The 21,509-nt window shown below is 47.3% G+C and overlaps 1 protein-coding gene across 1 annotated transcript in view; it reads left to right on the plus strand.

Annotated features, from left to right (window-relative positions):
- The first annotated feature begins 4,991 nt into the window (after positions 1-4,991).
- The window catches only part of ripor2 (RHO family interacting cell polarization regulator 2), a 31,003-nt gene continuing 14,485 nt past the window's right edge, over positions 4,992-21,509 (plus strand). The window contains exons 1-6 of the mRNA XM_084695914.1: positions 4,992-5,200; positions 17,997-18,117; positions 19,680-19,832; positions 20,133-20,211; positions 20,598-20,621; positions 20,961-21,014. Of these exons, the coding sequence (XP_084552040.1) occupies positions 18,023-18,117; positions 19,680-19,832; positions 20,133-20,211; positions 20,598-20,621; positions 20,961-21,014 (405 nt within the window). The 5' untranslated portion in view covers positions 4,992-5,200; positions 17,997-18,022. The remainder of the gene's footprint in view (positions 5,201-17,996; positions 18,118-19,679; positions 19,833-20,132; positions 20,212-20,597; positions 20,622-20,960; positions 21,015-21,509) is intronic.

Consider the following 21,509-nt stretch of genomic DNA (forward strand, 5'->3'; position numbering starts at 1 on the left):
TGCTCAGGGAAAGAATCAGGCCAATGTTTGGGCTGTCTGTCAACCAGTCAAACAATTACCCACTCTGTGTATGGGACAGCCAGTACCAGTGCTAGCCAGATACTGCCACACAACAATGGTGCCTCAATGTCCTGTCAATGGTGTGTCATGATTGTCATGGTGATGGTTTTAAAAAAAGCTAATTATATCAATATTCCGACATGCTATAGTCAAGATACTTTGAGTTTGAGTCCAAAAAATAAAGATTTCACTGTGGCTTGCGCTCTGTAGAACACCAAAAATCGAGAGCGTATATGGTGAGGAGGGAAGAGGGGACATGAGAGAACAAGACAATATGAACTTTATTTGTATCATAATTGTAGGTGTGTGTGAGTGTAAGAGTGTGTGTGTGTGTCTGTGTGTCTGTGTGTGGGTATGCTAGTCATGTGTGTGTGACATGCAAAGTGTCTGTGTATGTGCATGTGTGGTTCAACTACTGTGTGTGTGTGTGTGTGTGTGTGTGTGTGTGTACATTGTGCCATGTGGTGGGAGTGAAGGTCAAGACCTGGTCACTTCAAACCAGGACAAACTTTCCCTGCCGAGGCTGAAGAGAATAAGAGCGCCTACATATACACACACACACACACATTCACCCACACACACACACACTCACACACACACTCAAACACACACACACACTCACACACACACTCCATTCCCACACCAGAAAACCACAAACATTGCTAGTGTACGCATGCACACTCGGGCACACGTTGACACATTCAAACGGCACACACAATCAGCTTCTTTACTTTTCCTCACACATGCAAACAACACGGACACACACACTCTTTTGAAAGAGTCTCTTTCCAGATGAAGGGAATTCAGAATAATGTGACTGTGCTGTTTGTCAGAGCGCAGGGCAAAGGGAGAGCTGTGTGCTAACCCCCAGGGATCCTGTCTATTACTCTGCTTTTTTGTCTTGCGGCTCAAGACACGTTCATTGACCTACTTCCTATTGGTTTTAGCACCACAAGTCTCCCAGCAAACTAGAGGCTGTTTGCCCTTCTACTAAAGGAGTGAGAATACAGGGAAAGAGATTAATACAAAGCCAAACACCACATTGTTTTCTGGGATGTAAGAACTTGAGATAAATCCATTTGGTTTGTCATCTGTTATATTATGTTCACCTAAAAAAAACACTGACAAGGTGAAATATTTAGCTGACCATAGCTAACGAGTTGTTCGATGCAGAGTTGCTTTCTCTTGACTCATTTGGTTGAACCTTAGACATGTGGTGTAGTCAGCAGTATGGGGCTGTAGTTGAGCAGCTTTTTGTGTTTGGGGATGTGTAACTGTGTTCAGCTGGTGGGCGATTTGATCATGCCAAACACGTGGAGAAGGTGAACCAAAGCGTGTGAGAGAAAGAGAGCAAGAGAGAGAGGGACAGAGAGAAAGAGAGACAGAGAGAGAGGGGGAAAGAGAGAGAGGGGGGGGGGGGAGTGGGAGCAAGGCCTGGAGGCAGAACTTACCTGCAGCAGTCTTTTAATAACAACCGAGGAAAATGTGCCACAGGCGAAGCCAGCCTGTAATTGGCTCACATCTAATAGGAGCTGTCTGACTGCAACCCACAAGTGAAAAGATATACTGTGTGTCTTTGTGTGGTCGAGATGTTGAGAAGAAAAAGGTTTTGGACCCCCCAACACTGCAAAATAAATAAAGAAGCCTAATGATGGTTATAGAAATACCAATTGCGAATTATGAACGAGTAAGACACAGCATTCATTTTTTCTCTCCCCTCCATATTAAATCAATTGTTTTTGAACACCCCACTGTGACCAGAAGCTAGTACCCTCAAACACACACACACCGTACTTATCTTTCTTTCTTTTTTATCTCACTTTCTAACACACATTCTCTCTCTCTATCTCTCTCTACTCTCTCTGTCACACACACACACACACACACACACACACACACAATCCCGCTCTCAGCCATGCATGTTTGTCCACTAAGCCTCGACCTATCAGCCTCCCAGCCATGTGACCTTTCTGAGTGGCCCTCTCCTGTGTAAGTGGTCAGAAAAGGGCTCCACATGAACAGAGGCAGGAAAGAGTTAGAGGGCCCAGTGGGTGTCGCCTGGGTCTGACTGTCCCACTCACCCTTGTCCTGCTGGGCCAATCAGCTGCGAGGAGAAGACGAGGGGGGGGGGGGGGAGATCCAGTAAATGCCACGTTACGTCAAGAACAGGAGGACTCTTGCCATGGCAACCAGAGGCTGGTCTGGAGAGGAGGGGGACACTTCATGGAGGTCAGTGACATCATCAGACGGGGTCGCATTCATTCTGTTCCCCTCCACCTTCAGTTCTCACACAGAACCTGGTTCCGCCCTGTGTTCCTTCTCATCATTTGGACTGTATAGATTGTTTGGCTATTAGCAGGTGTCGCTACAGATCCTGGAAGAACAAGCTTGTTTATTTTTGTTGTGGCTAACCCATTCATATTGCAGGGCCTTAACTGTGGTGACAACTTTTGTTCAACTCGGATACACTGTATACGTGTACAGTATACGCATGTATGAATGTATGAAATGACAATGACAGGTGTGACTGGAGGTCGTCTGTCAGCAGGATTAGTCAGAACCCTTTCAATGCTTGTCTATCATTATCAGTTTACTTGCAAATTCAGCTGAACTGCCTGTACTTTCGAATTTGGTTTAAGGCTCCTTTAAGTGTGAGTTTGTTTGTGTGTGTGTGTGTGAGTGGGTGTCTGGATGCCTGTGTGTGCGTGTGTCTGTGTGTGCGCACGCTCGTGCACGCGCGTGCATTTGTTGGCTCTCCAGTAAATATAGCTGCTGGTCGGGGGCTGCTGATGACAGTAGTAATTACAGACTGAACCCTGTAGCAGCTGAGTGGCGGAGGGGAGATGAATGCGTAGGTGTGTGCGAGTGTGCTCGCGCGTGTGTGTGCGTGTGCTCGCGTCGCCTCCAGGCATTGAGAATTGAACCCATACAAGGCTCCTTGATAGAACCCCCTGGAGGATTTGACACCAAAAATCCTGAGAGGGTTTCTTGAGCAGAACTCTGCGGGGTTCTAGAAATCATTGACAGTTGTAAACACACGTTTAAAAGAACCACAATGTGTGTGTGACGGAACATCCATCAAATCCAACTTTCTTTGCTTGTAAGTAAAAAGACAATTTGATGTCACAAAATACTTCACATTTGACCCACAGATTCGAATCCTCCGAGCACCCCAACATCCCTGTCTTTCAACTGACCGCCACAAACTGATGCAGCGCCATTTTTCAATTTTGATCTCCTCTCTTTTTATATTTGCACCTCCACTCCCTTCTGTATGTTTTTATTCCCCCCCCCTTTTCCTCCTTTCTCTCTCTCTCCCTGTTTCTCTCTCTCTGCTTTCCTCTCTCTTTCTCTCTTTCCTTATCTGCCTCTGTTTCTCTCTGCTGGCCCTCTCTTTCTCTCCGGCCCTCTGATCATCCTATCTTTATCTCAGAAAGCACAGCTGAATGGTGACATTTAAACGTTGCTGTCAGACCCATGTTGACACATAAATTGTCGCCCTTAGAAAAGTTGCTGACCTACAGGCCGTTCTCCCATTGTCCATGCGTCCAGGCATAAGTTACTCCTGCCCCTATGACATAAATGCGCATCGATGAAGTTCCCGCTTTCCAGCTTCATTGAAAAGTGACGTATCGAAACGGACAGGCCATTTTCCAGAAACTCCTTCTTCCAATGGTAAACCAAATTGAATTTGTACACGGCACGACCCATATCCACTTATGGAGGGCAATCTAGTTGGCAGCAATGGATTAGGTCACGCCACTCTTCATAATAGGACCAGATGCCAAGAAATCTATTTTCTGAGCCCCGAAATGACTTGGCCTGTATTTTATGCTACGCTCATTATGTATTTTCTGTATGTCTGAAGATGTTTTCTCCCTCTCATGGCCCCGTGCTAATGCGATGTGTGTGTGTATACACCTCGTGGCAATTTGACCGGAGAAAGTTCATTTGACTAGTCCTTGATCCCGAGGTATTTGCATACGGTGGGCGTCAATCAAAGGATGCATTAAAAGCTAACAAAACCGTGGAATTTCCATTTCACAAGAAATGATATTGTGTGGTTGACCTGTGTGCTTTTTTTCTCCTCACAGAGAACGCATCTACTAAACTCACCCTGCTCCCAAAACAGCAGGACGGGACCCATTGGAGATAAGGGTCAGAGTGACAGCTGTGTAAATACATGGTGTAGACATGGCTTTACTCTGTCGCCCCCGTCGGCGTGCCATCATGCATGATAGGTAGCCCATGACTGTCACTGATGCCCGGTGACACCGCACTCTCTAACACGCAACAAACACTTATTGTTGCGGACTACTATTAGTAGGCCTACTACTGGGTGTTATGTACAACTTACCTTATATATATCTCTAGTATCTCGTTAGTGTCTCTCTCTCATTCGCTTGCCATCATTGAGGTTGTATCTTAGGTGGGATCTATAACTGACCACCTCTCACAAACGTTGGTCAACTATGCCACCAAAACGCTAGCAGTTAAATGGGTTGTGTTTATGCTGGGGAATGATTTCAACATGTTCAACTCAGTTGCGCTCTTTACCACTAAATTATAGATCTAATTGTAAGTAAGAACAGCAATGTGTCAAATGAACAACATGATTCTGATATGTTCCTTGAATTGAACGAGATTCAAAGAACCGAGTGAGTCATGCGATCCGAACTTCAGTCTACAGCGGAGCTGCTACGGTAAATTTGGCATACTGTTATATGTGTAATGAAACACGACACACATCTTTATCTGATGTGCAATATATTATAGTATACAAGTATGCCAAAGAGGATGCAAAATAGGTCTATTTTTCATGTGGGAGGGATATGGGAACAGTCACGCCCATTGTTACAACTCTAGTTGTTCATTGGTTCACCGTTCTTCGGGGTGAGCGTTACAAACCTAAACTGGAATGCACATGACTTTTGGGAGTGCGGTGTCTGTGGGATTATCAAGGGACAAAGATTACAGTGCTCGGAGTTGTACCTTGGTACATTTTAATTCGTTTGTGCAGAAGAGGTTTCCATCTAAAATCTGAAAGTTAACGCGGTTTCTCTGTTTCGCATGGATGGAGAGACGTAGTTAGTCCGCCAGCAGAGCGCATACGATCCAGCTGTGAGAAGTTTCTTCTGAGGTGAGAAGAATAATGTTATTAGTATATAAATACAATGCAAATTAGAGTCTTTCAATGGTTGTATGTTTTTTAGACAATCTTTGCCCATTTGGTGAGTCTTTTGGGAAGCGCAACTACGCGAAAAGCTGTTTGCGGGGCAGTAGGTTACTGGACCAAAACGAGAACTGATGACACACTTGTCTGGTTAAAACGTAGAAAATGTTCTACATGGAAGACTCATGTCAATTCAGATAGAGAATTATAAATCTTAACTCATTATTATTTTAAAATATTACAGAAGATAGTATGAATATCTTCATGTTTTGATGTTGTGCATTAGAATACTTGATCCATATATGGCTACTCTATTAACAGTATCTGTCAAAGGTTTAAAGGGGGTTATTATTATCAAGGTGTGAGACCACTAAAGCGTTTGGCAATGCAGTGGTCTTGTCATCATCGGTGGTAATTGGAAGTGATGATTTCGCCGCGAGACGTGGAGAGGGCTGTAGTCGTGATTGGGGGTGCAGATAGGAGTTCAATGTTCCTTCAACAGCGTGTTTGTGATACAGTTTGTATTTGTTGTTTGTGTGCATTCCTGCTGTATAAATAAGGGAAATGGGTGCACAACCCGATCGCTTAACTGTAACGTGTGAGATTTACGTCAGCGATCGATTTTAGAAATGGATAGTGTCTGATAGTAGGCTATAGCTGTACTCCACCAATCGTCAGGCACTGGGTTCACAAAACATGGAATACCGCTGATCAGGACGCACGTTTTCACCATTTGAATGATTAACAACCTCAAGAAGATGGTGTCTATGGTTATTTCTGCCCCAGCCCTAAAAGAGAATACTTCTCTTGACATTTTCCCATGAACTATTTCTATTTACGTTTTCCTTGGGATTCTTGGAGAGAACAGTGACTTGTTTGGGGATAAGTGTAGGCTTCAACAAGAGAAATATAGAGCCGGGATGTGTATATTTCTTTGTCACAATGTAGAACAGACAATGTTTTGACATTCTCCAAAATCTATGAGCAAATGAGTGTGTATCTTTGGAGCACAGTCAATTTGGACCTTGTAGTCCGCTTGCCCTTTAAATGCCGATGAAGGCTCTCCAGTATGGAAGTCAAGCTCAATGCAAACCCCATGGAGACCATATGAGTGCTGTACTCTGTTTTGAGAGGAGACATTTCAAGGGTAATGCCTATCTCTGTGGAGAACACCAGGCTTGCTTTGATATGGCGAAATGGAGGGGCTTTGCTCGACTGCCAGACCGTTTGCGCTCTGTTGGGCTGCTTGAAGGGGAAGCTTGGGACGGTGGGGGGTGGGAGAAGGGAATCCAGGCTCGGCTTCTAGGCTGAACACCAGCCAAACAGAGTACCGTTTCCCTGCCCAGGCTTTGTTTTTCTTTCTGTGAAATCCCCCCCCCCCTCTCTCTCTCTCTCTCTCTCTTTCTCTCTTTTTCTTGGTCTCTCTAAAACAAACTCTGATAGGCTTGCGCCCCCGTCATAGTTTGTAATAGCAATACTGTACATCACTAAAATGGAGCAGTCTATGCTGGCACAGGGCCTGACCATACACCTGCACGTTAGACACCGATTGTGACATCAAACGGAAAGTTTAGAAGGTCGTAAAAGAGGTCAGAGGTCAATTTGAATGGTCCATTTCTGAGAGCCGTGTAGCAACAATGTCGAGAGAGTAGGACACAGTGTCTGGGAGCGCTCACTGAAGACTCCCACGTTCTGTTCTGCTCTGTAGCATGCACATTTGTGTCTGCATGTGCGCTTTGGTTGGGTGCGTGTGTGTTTGCACGTGTGTGTGTGTGTGTGTGTGTGGTTCCCAGGAATGGTTGGCCTTGCGTTCTTTCAAAAGGAGTGCCTTCAGTTTTCACAGCTGAGAGTGCTTTGGTGAGGAGCGCAGGCAGCAGCCTGGCAGTCAGGGATACTCAGCTGGAGGAGAGAAAGCTGGGAGTTCATCCAGTTCATCAACCCCATCCCCCCTTTCTCGTCCATATTTCTTTGTGAGAGAGCTTAACCTTGTTCTTAAGCTACAGATAAGGAGAATCCAATGAGCCCCCCCACACCCCCATTTCATTCATGTTATTGTTTCAATCAATTCAATTAACTAAAATTCCATTTGCCTTTGTGTTCCTGAATGAGCGTTCCGGCTTCAGTAAAGAGCTCCTTTCTGGAGCTGACCCTGGGGACAGAAAACAGCCTCTCCTGTCTCCTGTCGAGTCAACAGTCTAGCCACACCGTTGCCGCACGGCTAACACCCTTCCCCACAGCTGCGACTTTTGCCGCGGTGACTCGCAAAATTGGTCCCACCCCCCCCCCCCTCCCGCAGCGTTAGGGAAAAGCAGAAGAAAAGTGCGACTGAGAGAAGAGTGAGCCTAAGGCGGAAGTCAAAGGTGAGGAGGAGATGAGGGCGATGAGATAAGAGAGGGCGAGGAAGGAGAGGGGAGGGGAGATTTAGGACCTGGCCACAGGCTATATCAGGGGTCATCTGATCTAGAACCTTCTGTCAGGCCTGGCCTGCTCGTCTTGACAAGCACGTACCGACCATCCCACTCTGAAGGGGGATAAAGAAGGGGGGGGGGGGGGTGTAGATGCTACTTAAGAGAGGGGTGTGTGGGGAGTGGGTTGGCATGGGAGACATGTGCTCCAGTCTAGGGAGGAGGGGAATGGAGAAATGTGGATTCTTCTCTGGAAAGGAAAGAGAGGATGTAGAAGAAGAATGAAGTACAGGGGAGGATGGAGGGCGGAGGAGGGCAGGAGTTGGGAGTGGTGGAGCTTGGGTATTGCCGGAAGGGGGGGAATGAAAAGGAACAGTGGAAAGATGGATGTGGATTTGAATTCTAATGTTGAGGATTAAAGGTGGGATATTCCCTATGTCGCCAACGTGAAATTGGAGAGGGAGAGACTGGCCAACAAGGAATCCGTGAACACTCCCTTGTATCCCCAGCTGTCCATTGGACCTAGGGGCTGGGCAAGGCAGTGTGTGTGTGTGTGTGGTTGGAAGCAAACTGTCTCTCCTATCCTCCTTGTGTGTGTGTGTGTGTGTTCCTGGAAGTGACCGTCCTGGCTGGACTGTGTGTTCTCGTCTGTGTGTGTGGCCATGGGGCACCCCCCCAGCAGCATGGTGTGGCAGGTGCTGGGAGGCGAGAGGCTACTGGTCCACCCTGGGGCATCCCTCCCTCCCTCCCTCCCTCCCTCCCTCCCTCCCTCCCTCCCTCCCTCCCTCCCTCCCTCCCTCCCTCCCTCCCTCCCTCCCTCCCTCCCTCCCTCCCTCTCTCTCTCTCTCTCTCTCCCTCTCTCTCTCTCTTTGCTGGCCCTGGTTGAGGATGGAGGGATGACAGTGGGGGTGTTGCCTTTCCCCCTCCTCCCCTGTCTCCAAGCAGATCAGGAAATCAGGGGTCCTCTCCCTTTTAATCCCCCCCCACCCCATCTTCCATAATAACCAGTCCATTAGTGACCAGCGAGGCACACACACCCTAATGCCCACCTCTGCAGAGCAGATGGAGGCATAGATGGCACAGAAGCACGTTTTTCTCACCGGGGGTGAGATGGTAGCCACCACACAGGGTAGGAAGCATCACTGTGGCCCAGTGGTTTACAAATTCATAATCTGATAATCTGGATGTTTTGTGTCTGTGTTTGTGGTGCCCTTACCCTGGTGGCTGAACAGCTGTGAGCCAGCCAGATGGGTCGATGTGAGCGCATCTGTCTTCCTGTCTCTGTTTGTTTCCCCCCGTGTCTCTATCTGCCTTGTCAGGGAGAGGGAGGGGGAGAGAGGGTGTGGGAGATGGAGGGATGGAGGGAGGGTGTGGGAGATGGAGGGAGGGAGAATGGAAGCAAGCAAGCAAGGTTGCTTGAGAGGTTTCACATCTCATTTCAAAGAGCAGAGACGGTCGCAGGAGTCTGCCAGGGCGGAGGGGAAGTTCCAGCCGTGTGTTCAGTTCTTCCTGTTCTGTAAGCGGTGGCTGTCATCGCTCCAAAGAGGTGTCCATGTTCACATTACCCACAAGCCCCGGGGGGTATGCAGGACAACTCCCCCCCCCCCCCCCCCGCCCCAGACTGTCACCAGGGGCAGGTTATGATAACAGATTAATATTCTACGAGCCTAAAATGATGAGCCTCGTAAAACCATACACTCGTGAAGCACTTAGGGCTTTACTTCAGTCACATCTGTGTTACTTTGCAAAATCCTGTACGTGTGGACATTATTATTCATTGGTCTTGACCCACATGCAAAACAGCCTTCAGTACTGAAACGTCCTGTTATTGTAGCACGGTAATGTTAGTACTACAGTATCAGTGCTACACTGATAGGATACTATACTGGCACTACACTAGGCCAATAGTTAGACTATACTACCGCTGTAATATTACAGTTATGCTGTGGTGATGGTGTGGCTGGTTGGCAAGGATGGCAGATGTTCAGCATGGGAGCAGCTGAGGACGGGATCAGAGCCCTTCCAATGCCTGCTTAACTACAGGTGACAGCGTTGGTGTCCATCTGGCAGTGTGCGTATCTGCTCCTCTCTCTCTCTCTCTCTCTCTCTCTCTCTCTCTCTCTCTCTCTCTGTCTCTCTGTCTCTCTCTTTGTCTGTCTCGTGCACTTCTCCCTGTAAGTAGGCTGGTCCTACCCATCTACCTATTTCTCATTTCTCCATCAAACAGGCCGACTATAGCATGGTGCCCTCGCTGAATAATGAAATCTTCGTTTCCGTGAGTTCAAAGTCTCTGTATGCAGCTGCAACTTGCTATGAGCATGTGTGTTAGGCAGTGAAATACTGAATGATAAGTGCTATTAAGAGAGTTCTAAGTATCTGTTTTTGTGTGTGTGTGTGTCACTTTAACCCAGTTCATCTCCCGCACTGCTTTCAGTTATGAGATTTACTGAGTGGAAAGGCAATCATCATTTGCATTAGCTAAGCTAATGGTAATGTAGAAAGATACTCTGCATGAAATTGTAGAGTAAATAGCAGAAAGATCCAGACCTAAATGATTTGAAATGAATGTGCATTGAAGTATTTTCTGCGAGAAAGAACACTTTATGCTGTGTCCATAAATATTCTCTCTACCGGTTTGTTTTTTCTTTTGAGCCAATGTCCTGTTGTTTAATTAGTCTCTCTGGCACAATCATCATTGGGACGGTATAATCAAGGTTGCATGGACTAGCTGTTAGCTTTGCGCTGTTAGAATGGCAACAATGTGTTAATGCTATGATGATGGCAGCCTTTCTTATTTAAATACTACAGTTTTTAGTACTCTTTTGTCAGTGCCGTTTGAAAGGAAAATGAACCAAAACTGCTTAGGGGTGAACTTTAGGATGTGACCTACAAACCCCGCCTCGTGTTTTGGTATGCAGTGCTATTTTTAGTGGCTTTAGCCAGCATACTCACCCAGTGTTACTTTAGCCAGCATACTCGCCCAGTGTTAGATAGTGGCTTTAGCCAGCATACTCGCCCAGTGTTAGATAGTGGCTTTAGCCAGCATACTCGCCCAGTGTTAGATAGTGGGTTTAGCCAGCATACTCGCCCAGTGTTAGATAGTGGCTTTATCTAGCATACTCACCCAGTGTTAGACATGTCGTGGTCATGTCCCTGTACGTGCCAAAATATCCTCCTCCCATCCTCTCCATTCCTCTCTTCTTTTCCCTCCATCACATCCTCTCCTTGCTCCGGAAGGGTTTGTGTTCTGCACCATCCCAGTGCCAAGGCGCTAGCTAGGTCTAATGATGTATGATAGGGCAACTGTGCCCCATTGTTATCCACCACGGCCCTTCCAATTGACCATCTGCATGCCAATCTCCCTGTCATCGATCCAAAAAGAACATATTAGGATATCTCGAACCACAGTCACAGCTGACATCCAGATAGGATCAGGCCAGCTTCTTCAACCCCAGTTGGCGTTTTAGTTGAGAAAAGGAAATGTGTTTTTGTGCTCCTCAAGTCTTTGTGTTCCTTTGTGTTATTATAGAAAATGCATGAATGTTAAAAGGATCCTCCAAGAGTGTGTGTGTGTGTGTGTGTGTGTGTTTGTGTGTGTGTGTTTGTGTGTGTGTGTGCATACACAGGAAGTCCATACCAAAGTCAACTGTGGCTTATTATTTCACAGTGGTGCACTTAATAAAGAATCCGTCGCAGGCATATCTCTGCCAACCCGGTGACATTTCCAACTTGTTCAAAGTCCCTTCGTTCTTGGTTTTGCGTTGCTGTGAAATCCGGTGTCCCTACTTCAACTGACTGAATAGCATAACTTATGCTTTCTATTGGGTCTGGAGAACAAGCTTCCTTCCGCTGTGGATGAAGTGAAATTAAGGCCAGGATGATAAGCGTGACATTTCGGATGAACAGATTAAAGGGGCCGCTGGATTGGGGTCTTGAATCGAAGCGGCTTGCATTTCACGAGCGTGGTCAGAAAGGCTTTGGTTCCAGTGATATTAGGCAAAATATCACCACTTTCTGTGTTAAAAGCTTGAATTGCTTGGGTTAAGAAGTGAGTATCCGTCATGCAGTCAGGTGGGTTTTTTTTGTGTCCCTGCTTTGGGAATTCTTGTGGCGGCTCATGTGACATTTCCTTTGATGGTCACTGACCTCCCCCATCTCTCTCTAACACACACACACACACAATGGTTCTGTGGCATTTCAGGCACTCCCCGAACTGCATTTTCTCACAAGTCATGCCCTGCAGATCAAATTCTCATTACTCTCTTTCCCCTGCCAACAGAAGCGATTGAATCAACAAGAACCAATTGAATAATGTTATTGAGTCGACTCCAGTCGAATCTCATCTGACTCCTATCAGCTTGTGTTGTATTGTGGTGTGGACTAGCTAAGAGTTGTCTGCAATTAATAAAGCTTGGCCTGTCTTTCTCCCAAATGACACACCATGTGTGTGTGGGGTGTGGATGTATGTGAGAGAGAGTTGCACATGACAGTGATAACTGCATTAAAGGGCCTCAGATGACCAGATTGTGGTCAGCCTGCGTTACAGGCCTCTGCCTATTTCACCATTTTTGGAGTTTGTCGTACCAAAACCACCATGAAAATATTGTGTGAATACTATTTTGCTTCTAGTAGAAAGTTCAAATGAATGAGAAAGAATATGACTCTTTATTGTATCAAAGTACTAAAACCTCAATGGTTGTAAGCCATACCTCAGTTCCCAGACCTTGTCAACAAAACAAACAAAAAAAAACTGATGTCACCTGTTGTATACCAGTATTGAACAAAATTCAACTATCATTCTCTTTTTTTTACCCTGTGTGTGTCTTCATTGTGTTCCAGAGCAGTTCGTCATTGCTCATGTTTGAAAGGATTCCATTTTGTTTCCCCAGGCATAGTATGGGGCTAAGGCTGATGATGATGCTCTGACCCATATTCGTTGATTCAAAGCCTCCGGTGAATTCCGTCCCTTCACACGTCACGTTATTTACAACTCTGGGTTCCTAGTTTCTCTGAAGCTACGGATGTCTGAGGTAGTTTACGACAGGGGCGTGAAAAAAACAAAACAGATGGCTTTGGAAAGCGTGTGCCTCCAAAAAGTGTGTCAGCGTGCACAATTGTGAAAGTCATCGATAAGGAACCAACTAGAAGGACATTCAACTTCATCATTCAGAAGACTTTTGTCAGTTAACCATTTTCACTGGAGAGTGAAATCAAGTTCTCCAATGTCTTTTTCAGTCAATGTCTTGAATGGTATTTAATTTTTTCAGTCAAGTGTTTCTCGTTCCCCATCTTCTCCACCAGCTTTATGGGTCACGCTGATGCCTCTTAGAGAGAAAAAGACAATTCTCTATGTAATCTCTCTTCCTTGCCACGCTTTCCACCTTAGCTGGGAGTTCATGTGGAGAACTCCAACTGCTCCCAGCACGGTGGAGCTCTGAGATGTTGTGCCTGTCCCCCGGACCACTTTCTAATTAGGAGAGTGTGACTTTCCGGCTGCGTGTGTCGGCTACCCTTCTGCGTTAGCTGATAATGGGCGCTATGAATAGCACGCTTCTGAAACATTCAAGAACAGGCAAGGGGGCTGGGTATTCTGCTCTGTGTTGCTGGAGGTTTTGGTTTATTTCAGTGTGTGTGTGTGTGTGTGTGTGTGTGTGTGTGTGTGTGTGTGTGTGTGTGTGTGTGTGTGTGTGTGTGTGTGTGTGTGTGTGTGTGTGTGTGTGTGTGTGTGTGTGTGTGTGTGTGTGTGTGTGTGTGTGTGTGTGTGTGTGTGTGCGGTGGATGCCAAAGCTGTGGCGTGTTGGTGCTTGTGGGCGTGGGGAACGTGTACCATGCGTTTTCTTGTATGTTTACCACCCCTCCCAGATATTCGTTTGGTTATAGGACAAGAATTTAACAGGTCAGCAGGGCACTAGGTCAGAGAGAAACTGGTGGGATTAAAACACTCACACACGCACATCATCCTCCCAATTTTAATCCTATCACAAAGATCCAGATCCCGTTTTATCAAAAGAATAATTAATCCATAGTTTCATTTTGCTGTGTATGTAAAAATGAAAAAACCAAACAGCGTTTTTTAAAGGCAAATCTGTGGACCACCTATGTTGACCACTGACCGTTACACGACCGTACAACCGGTTATACTCCAAACCGGGGTCAGGCTTGCTGTTATTCCGGTCCAACACGGTCATGATGTCTAGAGGGTTTTTAGTGACATTATTTGACGAAATGCAGACCCTTTAAGGTCCTAACCTGATTGGCACAGGAGCCTAACCCTGTTTCTCCCCTGCCCGTCGCCTCATAGGCTTATGATGGCGTCCTAGATCTCTGTGGCCCCGCTCATAATAGCAATGTGGCTTCACATAACCCAGCCGTATTGTCTGCTGTTGCTATGGAGAGGCTAATTTATACAAGGCATTAAGAATTAGCCTCCTGTGAGCGAACACTGTGGGCTGGGATGTTACTCACGCACGCCGAGGGCAGCGTCAGGGGTTTTCGAATGTGTGCGGCCTCTTGTATGAAACATGGGGGTAGTTATGTGGGAACAGTGGTCTGGAAGAGACTGGAGAGAATGAAAAACGAAATAAGGTGGGTGGGTGGGCGGTTGTCAGTGTTGGAGGGTGAGAGCGGGTGATGTTTCGTTTTTGTGGTCGAGTGTGAGAGAAAAAGAGAGGCTTGGAAAATTAGTGTGTGTGTGTGTGTGTGTTTGTCTCCGGTCTTCAGGATGTCTCTTTGGTGCTGGCAGCAGGCAGCAGGACTAGTCCTGCGGTGTTCAACCTTGGACTCCCCCGACCCTGCTGGGGAGCGGATGAACGACCCCCCCCCCCCCACACACACACACACACACACACACACAATCTCTCGCTCTTCTCTCTCTCATCCCTCACTCCCTTCCTCATTTCTGCCACACTGCTTACCAATCCCTCCATCCATATTACCTTCTTGGTACCATCACCCCCTCTTAAGGTGGTCTTCCCACACACACTCACGCACACGAGCGTGCACGCACACACTCAGCTTCGCTAGAGGAGCAACATTACCCCAATCACACACACAAATGAGAACGCACACACGCACACACACAGACTGTGCTTGTGTGTTTCTTGAGGGGACGGATGCACTTGAACTGTGTGTAGGGGCGGGGGCAAATTAGCAACACCTCCCTCCCCTTTCTCACCCCCTGGCCCATTACATCATCCCCCCCCCCCACTACCCCAGGGACTCTGTGCCAGGTGGAGAATACTGATGAGGCTGGTGTTCACCGACAAGCCTCCGACACACACATTCTACTCAGACGCACACTCTCCGACTCTCATACGCACTCACAACACACACACACACAGACAAGACGGAAACACCAAATTCTACTCAAAGGCACGCTCTTTCACTTTGGTGCGCTCACGGTTTCTCCTCAAGCAGAGACACTGCTTGCCTCTCTCACCCCCCCCCCGGCCCCCACCGAGGGACTTGAGTGAGCTCACGGTGTGAGAACCCCAGACGGAAAGCTCCTTTCAATGGCATGACTGGCAGCCGCATTCAGCACTGTCTCCCTGGCACCTACCCAGAATGCATCAGGAGGAGCTGTCTTGAAAGCATTGAACGACTCTTGTGGGAAGGAAAGGGAGGAAAGCCGGGCGGGGGGGGGGGGGGGGGGATGAGAAAAGGGGCTTGTTCGACTGGTGGAGGCAATGACGTGTGTGTCTTAGGCGACAAGGAAAGTTGCCTTTTAGATGACTCCTCGTGAGAATCGTGAAGCGCAGGGAAACCTGTGATTTGGGGCTGAGTTGACTGGTTTGTTTTTGTGGTGAACGTCAGAGGCTGTGTCCATGGGACGAGACAAGCTCGGGCATGAATGGGGCTGGCTCCACATAGCTTCCTTTAAACTGCTACAATCGGGGAAAACAAGCTGTTTTGTCAGTGAGGACAATGAGACACTTGCATGCCCTCGTAGCACTGAGGTAACCTTTCTGAAGTGAACGTTCAGGAAAACGAGGTTGGAAAATGAGGGTTGTAGATCATGCAAACATGGAGGTGTATGGTTTTGTAGTAAAGCTTGTGCTAAATTCAGCAACATACACATACACTCATGTCTTAACTGGTGTTTTGACTCAAAACACCACACAATGAAATGGTTAGCCTATTATGTTTGATTGGAAAAAAAGAAATGAGCTTTTTGTGCAGACGCAACCAATAAAAAAACAATCACTACAAACATATTACCTTAGTTTTTTATTACCTATGTTTCTGGGAAATGACTTTTTAAAGTACCCCAAAATAATCCTGGTTAACAACATCTTAGATTGACTCATGCAGTCTCCTTTTGTTTTTCCGTAAAAAGGGGAAGAGGGTCAATCAAGCCGCGACATCCTCGTCCGACACAAACATCGACCCTCGTCCTGCACATATTACGGATCCAGGGCACATATGAACTCATGTTCTAGAATTAGCCGGGGTCACGCCAGGCTTCTGGGTTCTGTTGTTAGTTCGCTGCAGGACCACATTTAGTCTTTTGCGGGGCCCCTGGTCGTCTTTGTGAGGTGGCCTCTGTGTCCCACGTCCCCACGCTCCGTCCCTGGAACCTGGGGGGGGGGGGGGGGGGGGTCAGGTAGCCTGTGGCCGGCCTCAGACTCCCCTGGGCAGCGTCGGACAACAGGGTCACGAGCGGGAGAGTGTGTGTGAGATTATTGGTGGGGGACGGGGGTAGGGAGGGTGGTGGAGATGATTTTGTTGGATGCAGATTCTTTTACAGCGCAGAATGATGTGTTTCTCGACACATCGTTTTCCCATATGTGTGTGTGTGTGTGTGTTTGTGAGAGTGAGATTCAGAATGAGGCAAATGGATACAGCGAGCAAGCGCGCAGACAGTGGTGCACGGCATGCTTGCAAACGGTGTCAAACTGAGGCCAGTCGAGCTTTGATGATGCGACATCTCGCCCTCGGCGTTCGCAGTGCTGAGGAGACGATCATTGTTCAGCCACACTGTCAGAAGGACTAACAACACACTCCTTCATACTGTAATGTTGCTGCTGTTGTTGCTGTTTACTTGTTTGTTCACCAGTGGCAACAATTGGTTTTGTTTACTAGTCATGTGAACCAAGGTCTAAAGGTCAACTTGATTTCAATGGAGTTTTGACTCATTCAGCGCTTCAAGTGAATGGGAGTGCATTGTACATCGGAAAGCAGAGAGCAATATAATACCTGTTTTTGTGCTTTATTAAATTTGCTGTCATAGCCACTTTTGGAAGCTAAGGTAAAGGGCCATTTGGAGAAGCCGTATTTGAATTGAAATGCATTTCTTTGTCATGAAATCCACCAGTGTATTCAGTTATGACCCGATACATTGAGAGAACGGACTACTGAACGTGAATTAGTTTTGTCCTCAGTCACTGCATCTACTGGACATGCTCTTACCAAGATTATCTTCAAGCAGTGGTTCAATCTTCTAATGTGGTCCCTCCCAGTGGGGTGTGCAGCTTAAGACGCCATTATCTCGTAGCTAAATGCAGTCATTTCATTCTGCCAAGGGTCTATTTTTGGGAATGGTTCCTCAAGTGCTGAGCACTGGGGTGTCTCAGCTGAGCATTCAAGATCTACAAACACAACTAACGATGCTTCAGAAGTATGTCTGACAGCCCCAGGTATCTAAATATAAACTTAAATAACAACCAATGGGGATGGAGTTATACGTAAACAAATGCTAATCACTCGACCATAGACATTTCTAGACTTCCTGGGAATGCTAGCCTATTTCGCTTCGTCTAAAAGAGACGCTTCAATGGATCCATGACATGACCCAGGTGCTCATCCACTATGACCCACTTTGACTTGGTGACTTGACTCGCATTATTCTCAGGCAGATTTTTCTTTCTTTCTTCAGAGCCCTTATCACAAGTTTGTGTGGAAAAACCTTGGTTCCTAACTCTGGCACAGCCAAGCTACTGAGCAGGGTAGTGTGGTGTTGATGACAGCAGTGTGGGATGAAGGACAGGAACCTTTAGAACCTGTTCAGACTTGTCTGAAGCCTTTGCCGTCACCCTGTAACCGCACAAAGGCAAATCCACTTCTGTCTTTTGTTTTTGTTTCTCTTTTGCTCCACTTCTTGCACCGGGCAAAACCAAATAGTTGTCGGCCTTTCAGTCCTTTCCTTTGTCATTTCATTCGACCTTGTTGCAGATGTCGAATTCGCGTTGCCTCGAGGTGTGAAGCATGGTCGTAAACGTGATGATGTTGTTTGTGTTGGTAGACACTCGTGGTTGAAGTACGTCATTACCTGGATATGATGATACAATCACCTTGAAGCTGTGACGCCTGTTGGAAATGATTGGTGTTCTTGAACCCCCCCTGTCTCTGTCGTTCAATAGGAGTGTCGTCCCGTGTCCCCGAGATCATGGCGGCTGGCACACACTCCCCTGGGGGACCCAACGGCATCATCCGGAGTCAATCCTTCGCCGGCTTCAGCACGTTACAGGAAAGACGCTCACGGTATGCCTACTTTTCATTTCTGAACATTTCTGAGGAGACAAATGTACCCTCCGTTTACCGTCATAGTTGGAGGGAAGAGAAATAATAGATAGCTGACAGGAGTTTGGAACGTGTGATATGAATTTTCCACTATAGGCACGGAAATGCCTTAATGCATTTACGCTTAGTCATACAGCAACATCACATTTAAGTCTCAAGAAAAGTTATCTGTAAGACTTTGCATACTTTCTGGGAGTTTGTTGCGATAGATCAAGTGAAATGCCGTGTTCCACATACGAAGATTCAAACTGGTCTCGGCCTTCAAAGGATGAAAGTTTTCCTCATCCTGTCACAGGCAGATATAACTCGCATCTCCGTTTTGACGGCTGTGCCAATGACCTCCTTAGAGACTCCAGCCTTTCTTAGCAAGCCCATTTGAGAATACGCTCCACCACACACACACACACACACACACACACACACACACGCAGACACATACACATACACACACACACTGTGAATGAAGTAATTGGTTTAGATAAATCTGATCAGCAGGCAACTGACAGACAGCCTGACTGTTATCATTGCGATTTGAACTTTGAGGAGAATTTGAAGGAATTCGACAGGAGCTTCAAAAGGCCTGATGCTCTGTGTGTGTGTGTGTGTGTGTGTGTGTGTTTGCGTGCACATGACAACATAAATGTGTATGTGGAAAAGAGAGAATGCCCGAACGGCAGTGTATACGTGTGTGTGTGACAAATCCACATACCCAATCCCTGCTGGAGCCGTGCTGCTGAATGTTGCGTCAGCAAGCGTGACCCCAGGGCTATGAGGCGCTCCCGTTCCACCACGCTCCCGTTCCACCATGCTGGCCTAGATTCACAGCAGCTCAGACCTCTCTCCAACCCGCCTCCTCCAGCAGTGCGTTCAGACGTGCCGACCGGAAAAGTCATCTGTCACCCTAGCCTCAAGATGACTCTGGAATCCAGCTTTACTGCATTTCAGAGAGGACCCTCATCACACATACGACTGGATGAGACGATACCCACTCTACGAGCACCTTCACACACACTGCCAGCATTTACATAGACATTGTACGCCTACGGAGATAGAACGGTCACTTGTTATGGATGAGGGTGCGCGTGTCGATGAAGGTTTATGTGCGAGAGACAGAAGAATGCAGAGTGATCCCATGAGACCCACACGAGAAACGAGCAGTCTTGGAAAATGAAATCATAAGGTTTCAACGTTGCAGTGAAGTCCATTTGCAGATTGGCCCTTTACATGGCGTGGCAAAGGCCAACTCTGCAGATATGAGCATCATATCACAGACAGGGCCACCACTGAAACTGCTGAGTGAGTATAATACTTGCTGACGTGAGAATCCATTGAAGTAAATGGACAATCACACTCTGTTATTAGTCCTATTCCTGACTCGTACGAGTGTGTGTGTTTGAAGAAAAGGGAGCATACGCCTCTGTACCTGCGTGTGTGTCTCCGCTGACCCCGACGTCCTCTGCATTTTCCGCGGGCAGTCGTAACATTCTATGGCGACCGTCAAAGCTGACCGCTTGTGTCTCCAGGTGTAACTCGTTCATGGGGAACTCAGTGGCCCAGAAGAAGCCCCAGTCCAAGCCCAAGAAGCCCCATCTGTCCGGGCACAAGGCCAGCAGCTCCAGAGAGCCACAGCCCAAGAGACTGGAGGAGGTCTACGGAGCCCTCAAACAAGGCCTGGAGTGAGTACACACACACACACACACACGCACACGCACTCTCACACACACACACTTTGAGCACTCCTCTTTCAGCTCCTGTCCTCTCTTTTCATTCCACATTATGGCGTCAGATGGGTGCACACACACGCACACACTCCTTTTCTCTTACCTTCACTCAAAGCCCCGAGCGTCAGTGCTTGGCCCACTGGCTCTCTGCTTTGAGCACACACGCACATGCCAACGTACACAGATGGCAAACATGAGCGAGGCATACATGGATGTGAAAGGCTCATTGTCTCTCTCTCTCTGGGTTCCCTCTAGTGAATATCTGGAGGTCCACCAGACGGAGTTGGACAAGCTCACGTCCCTCATGAAGGACATGAAGAGGAACTCTCGACTGGTGAGGCAGGAAATGACACGGTTACCTTAGATCGGCAGCATCACTTGGGTTAAGCCAAAATAGGTTTAGTTTTTTTCGATGTTATTGTAGCGTAACTTTAACTATCCAACTGCACAATACATCTCATTATTGTGACAATACTGTTTGTCTAACTCGGCATGGCATCTGTCTTTTCCGAGGACGTTTAAGTTGTCTCATTAACCTAACGGTGGCTAACACTCGATGGCTCAACCAAAGCAGCGATGGCAGTTTTTTAAAATAGAAATCCTTTGGTGTTTGACAACCACAAGCTGCTTTGCATGAATGTTGTCAACCTTTAGAAGTGCCACATGCGTGTGCTCATTTATCTTCCCCTCTCTTTCTCGTCCGTGTATGTTTTGCTACAGGGAGTGCTGTACGATCTCGACAAGGTGAGTGAGGGGAGGAGGAGAGTTTACCAGAAACATCTCCCTGACGTGTGTGTGTGTGAGAGGAGGGAGCTTTGTGGGAAGTGATGGGGGAGGGGAAAAGAGGTAGGAGGAAATAATCGGAGAGAACTTGAATAAACAAGAGATGGCACACTACAAGAGTAAGATGCAAAGAAAAAGAAAAGGTGTGTGTGTGTGTGTGTGTGGAGTCTTGGCTCAGTGTGACCCATCTGGTCATACCTTTGTCCCAAAATGTCACCTTCGTAACCTGCTGTAACAGCTAAGTTTGGACATTGGAAACCCCAGGCCACTGACGACCTTTTCTGTTTCTGTGTTCTGCAGCAAATCAAAACCATCGAGCGCTACATGAGACGGCTGGAGTTCCACATGAGCAAGGTGGGTCGTGCTGCCATCACGGACAGGGGTCGCTCGTCTGGGATCTCGTCTTACCGTGTGTCACCTGTCTGCCTTTACACAGCCTTGCTAATGTTTCATTTCTTGGAATGTTGGCCTTTGACCATGCAAGGACAGACACAAACACCTACCCTTACACACATGCCTACACACACACACACACACACACACAAATACCCTTTCCTTGACCCATAGATGGCTCCTGGTGTCACATGATACTGCCTTACTTGGCCTGTCAGGTTTGTCTGCGTAGCTAACACATATCGAACCCTCTCCAGCCTACTGGTAGATGGCCGCTTCTAACCAGTGTTGAAAGGTTGGGTGGCGTCTCTCTGACCTCACGACGGGTCATTGTGTTGGTAGCAGGGCTGGCTGCTCTACCAAAATGTCCAGGGTCCCCCCCCCCACCCCCTCTGCGTATCAAACCAAGCTCCCGGAACACAGATACAAAAAAACACAACAGCGCCCTGCCAAGCG

The sequence above is a fragment of the Hypomesus nipponensis genome, chromosome 4 (genome assembly GCF_054491055.1).
Source record: "Hypomesus nipponensis isolate SF chromosome 4, ASM5449105v1, whole genome shotgun sequence".
Classification (NCBI taxonomy): domain Eukaryota; kingdom Metazoa; phylum Chordata; class Actinopteri; order Osmeriformes; family Osmeridae; genus Hypomesus; species Hypomesus nipponensis.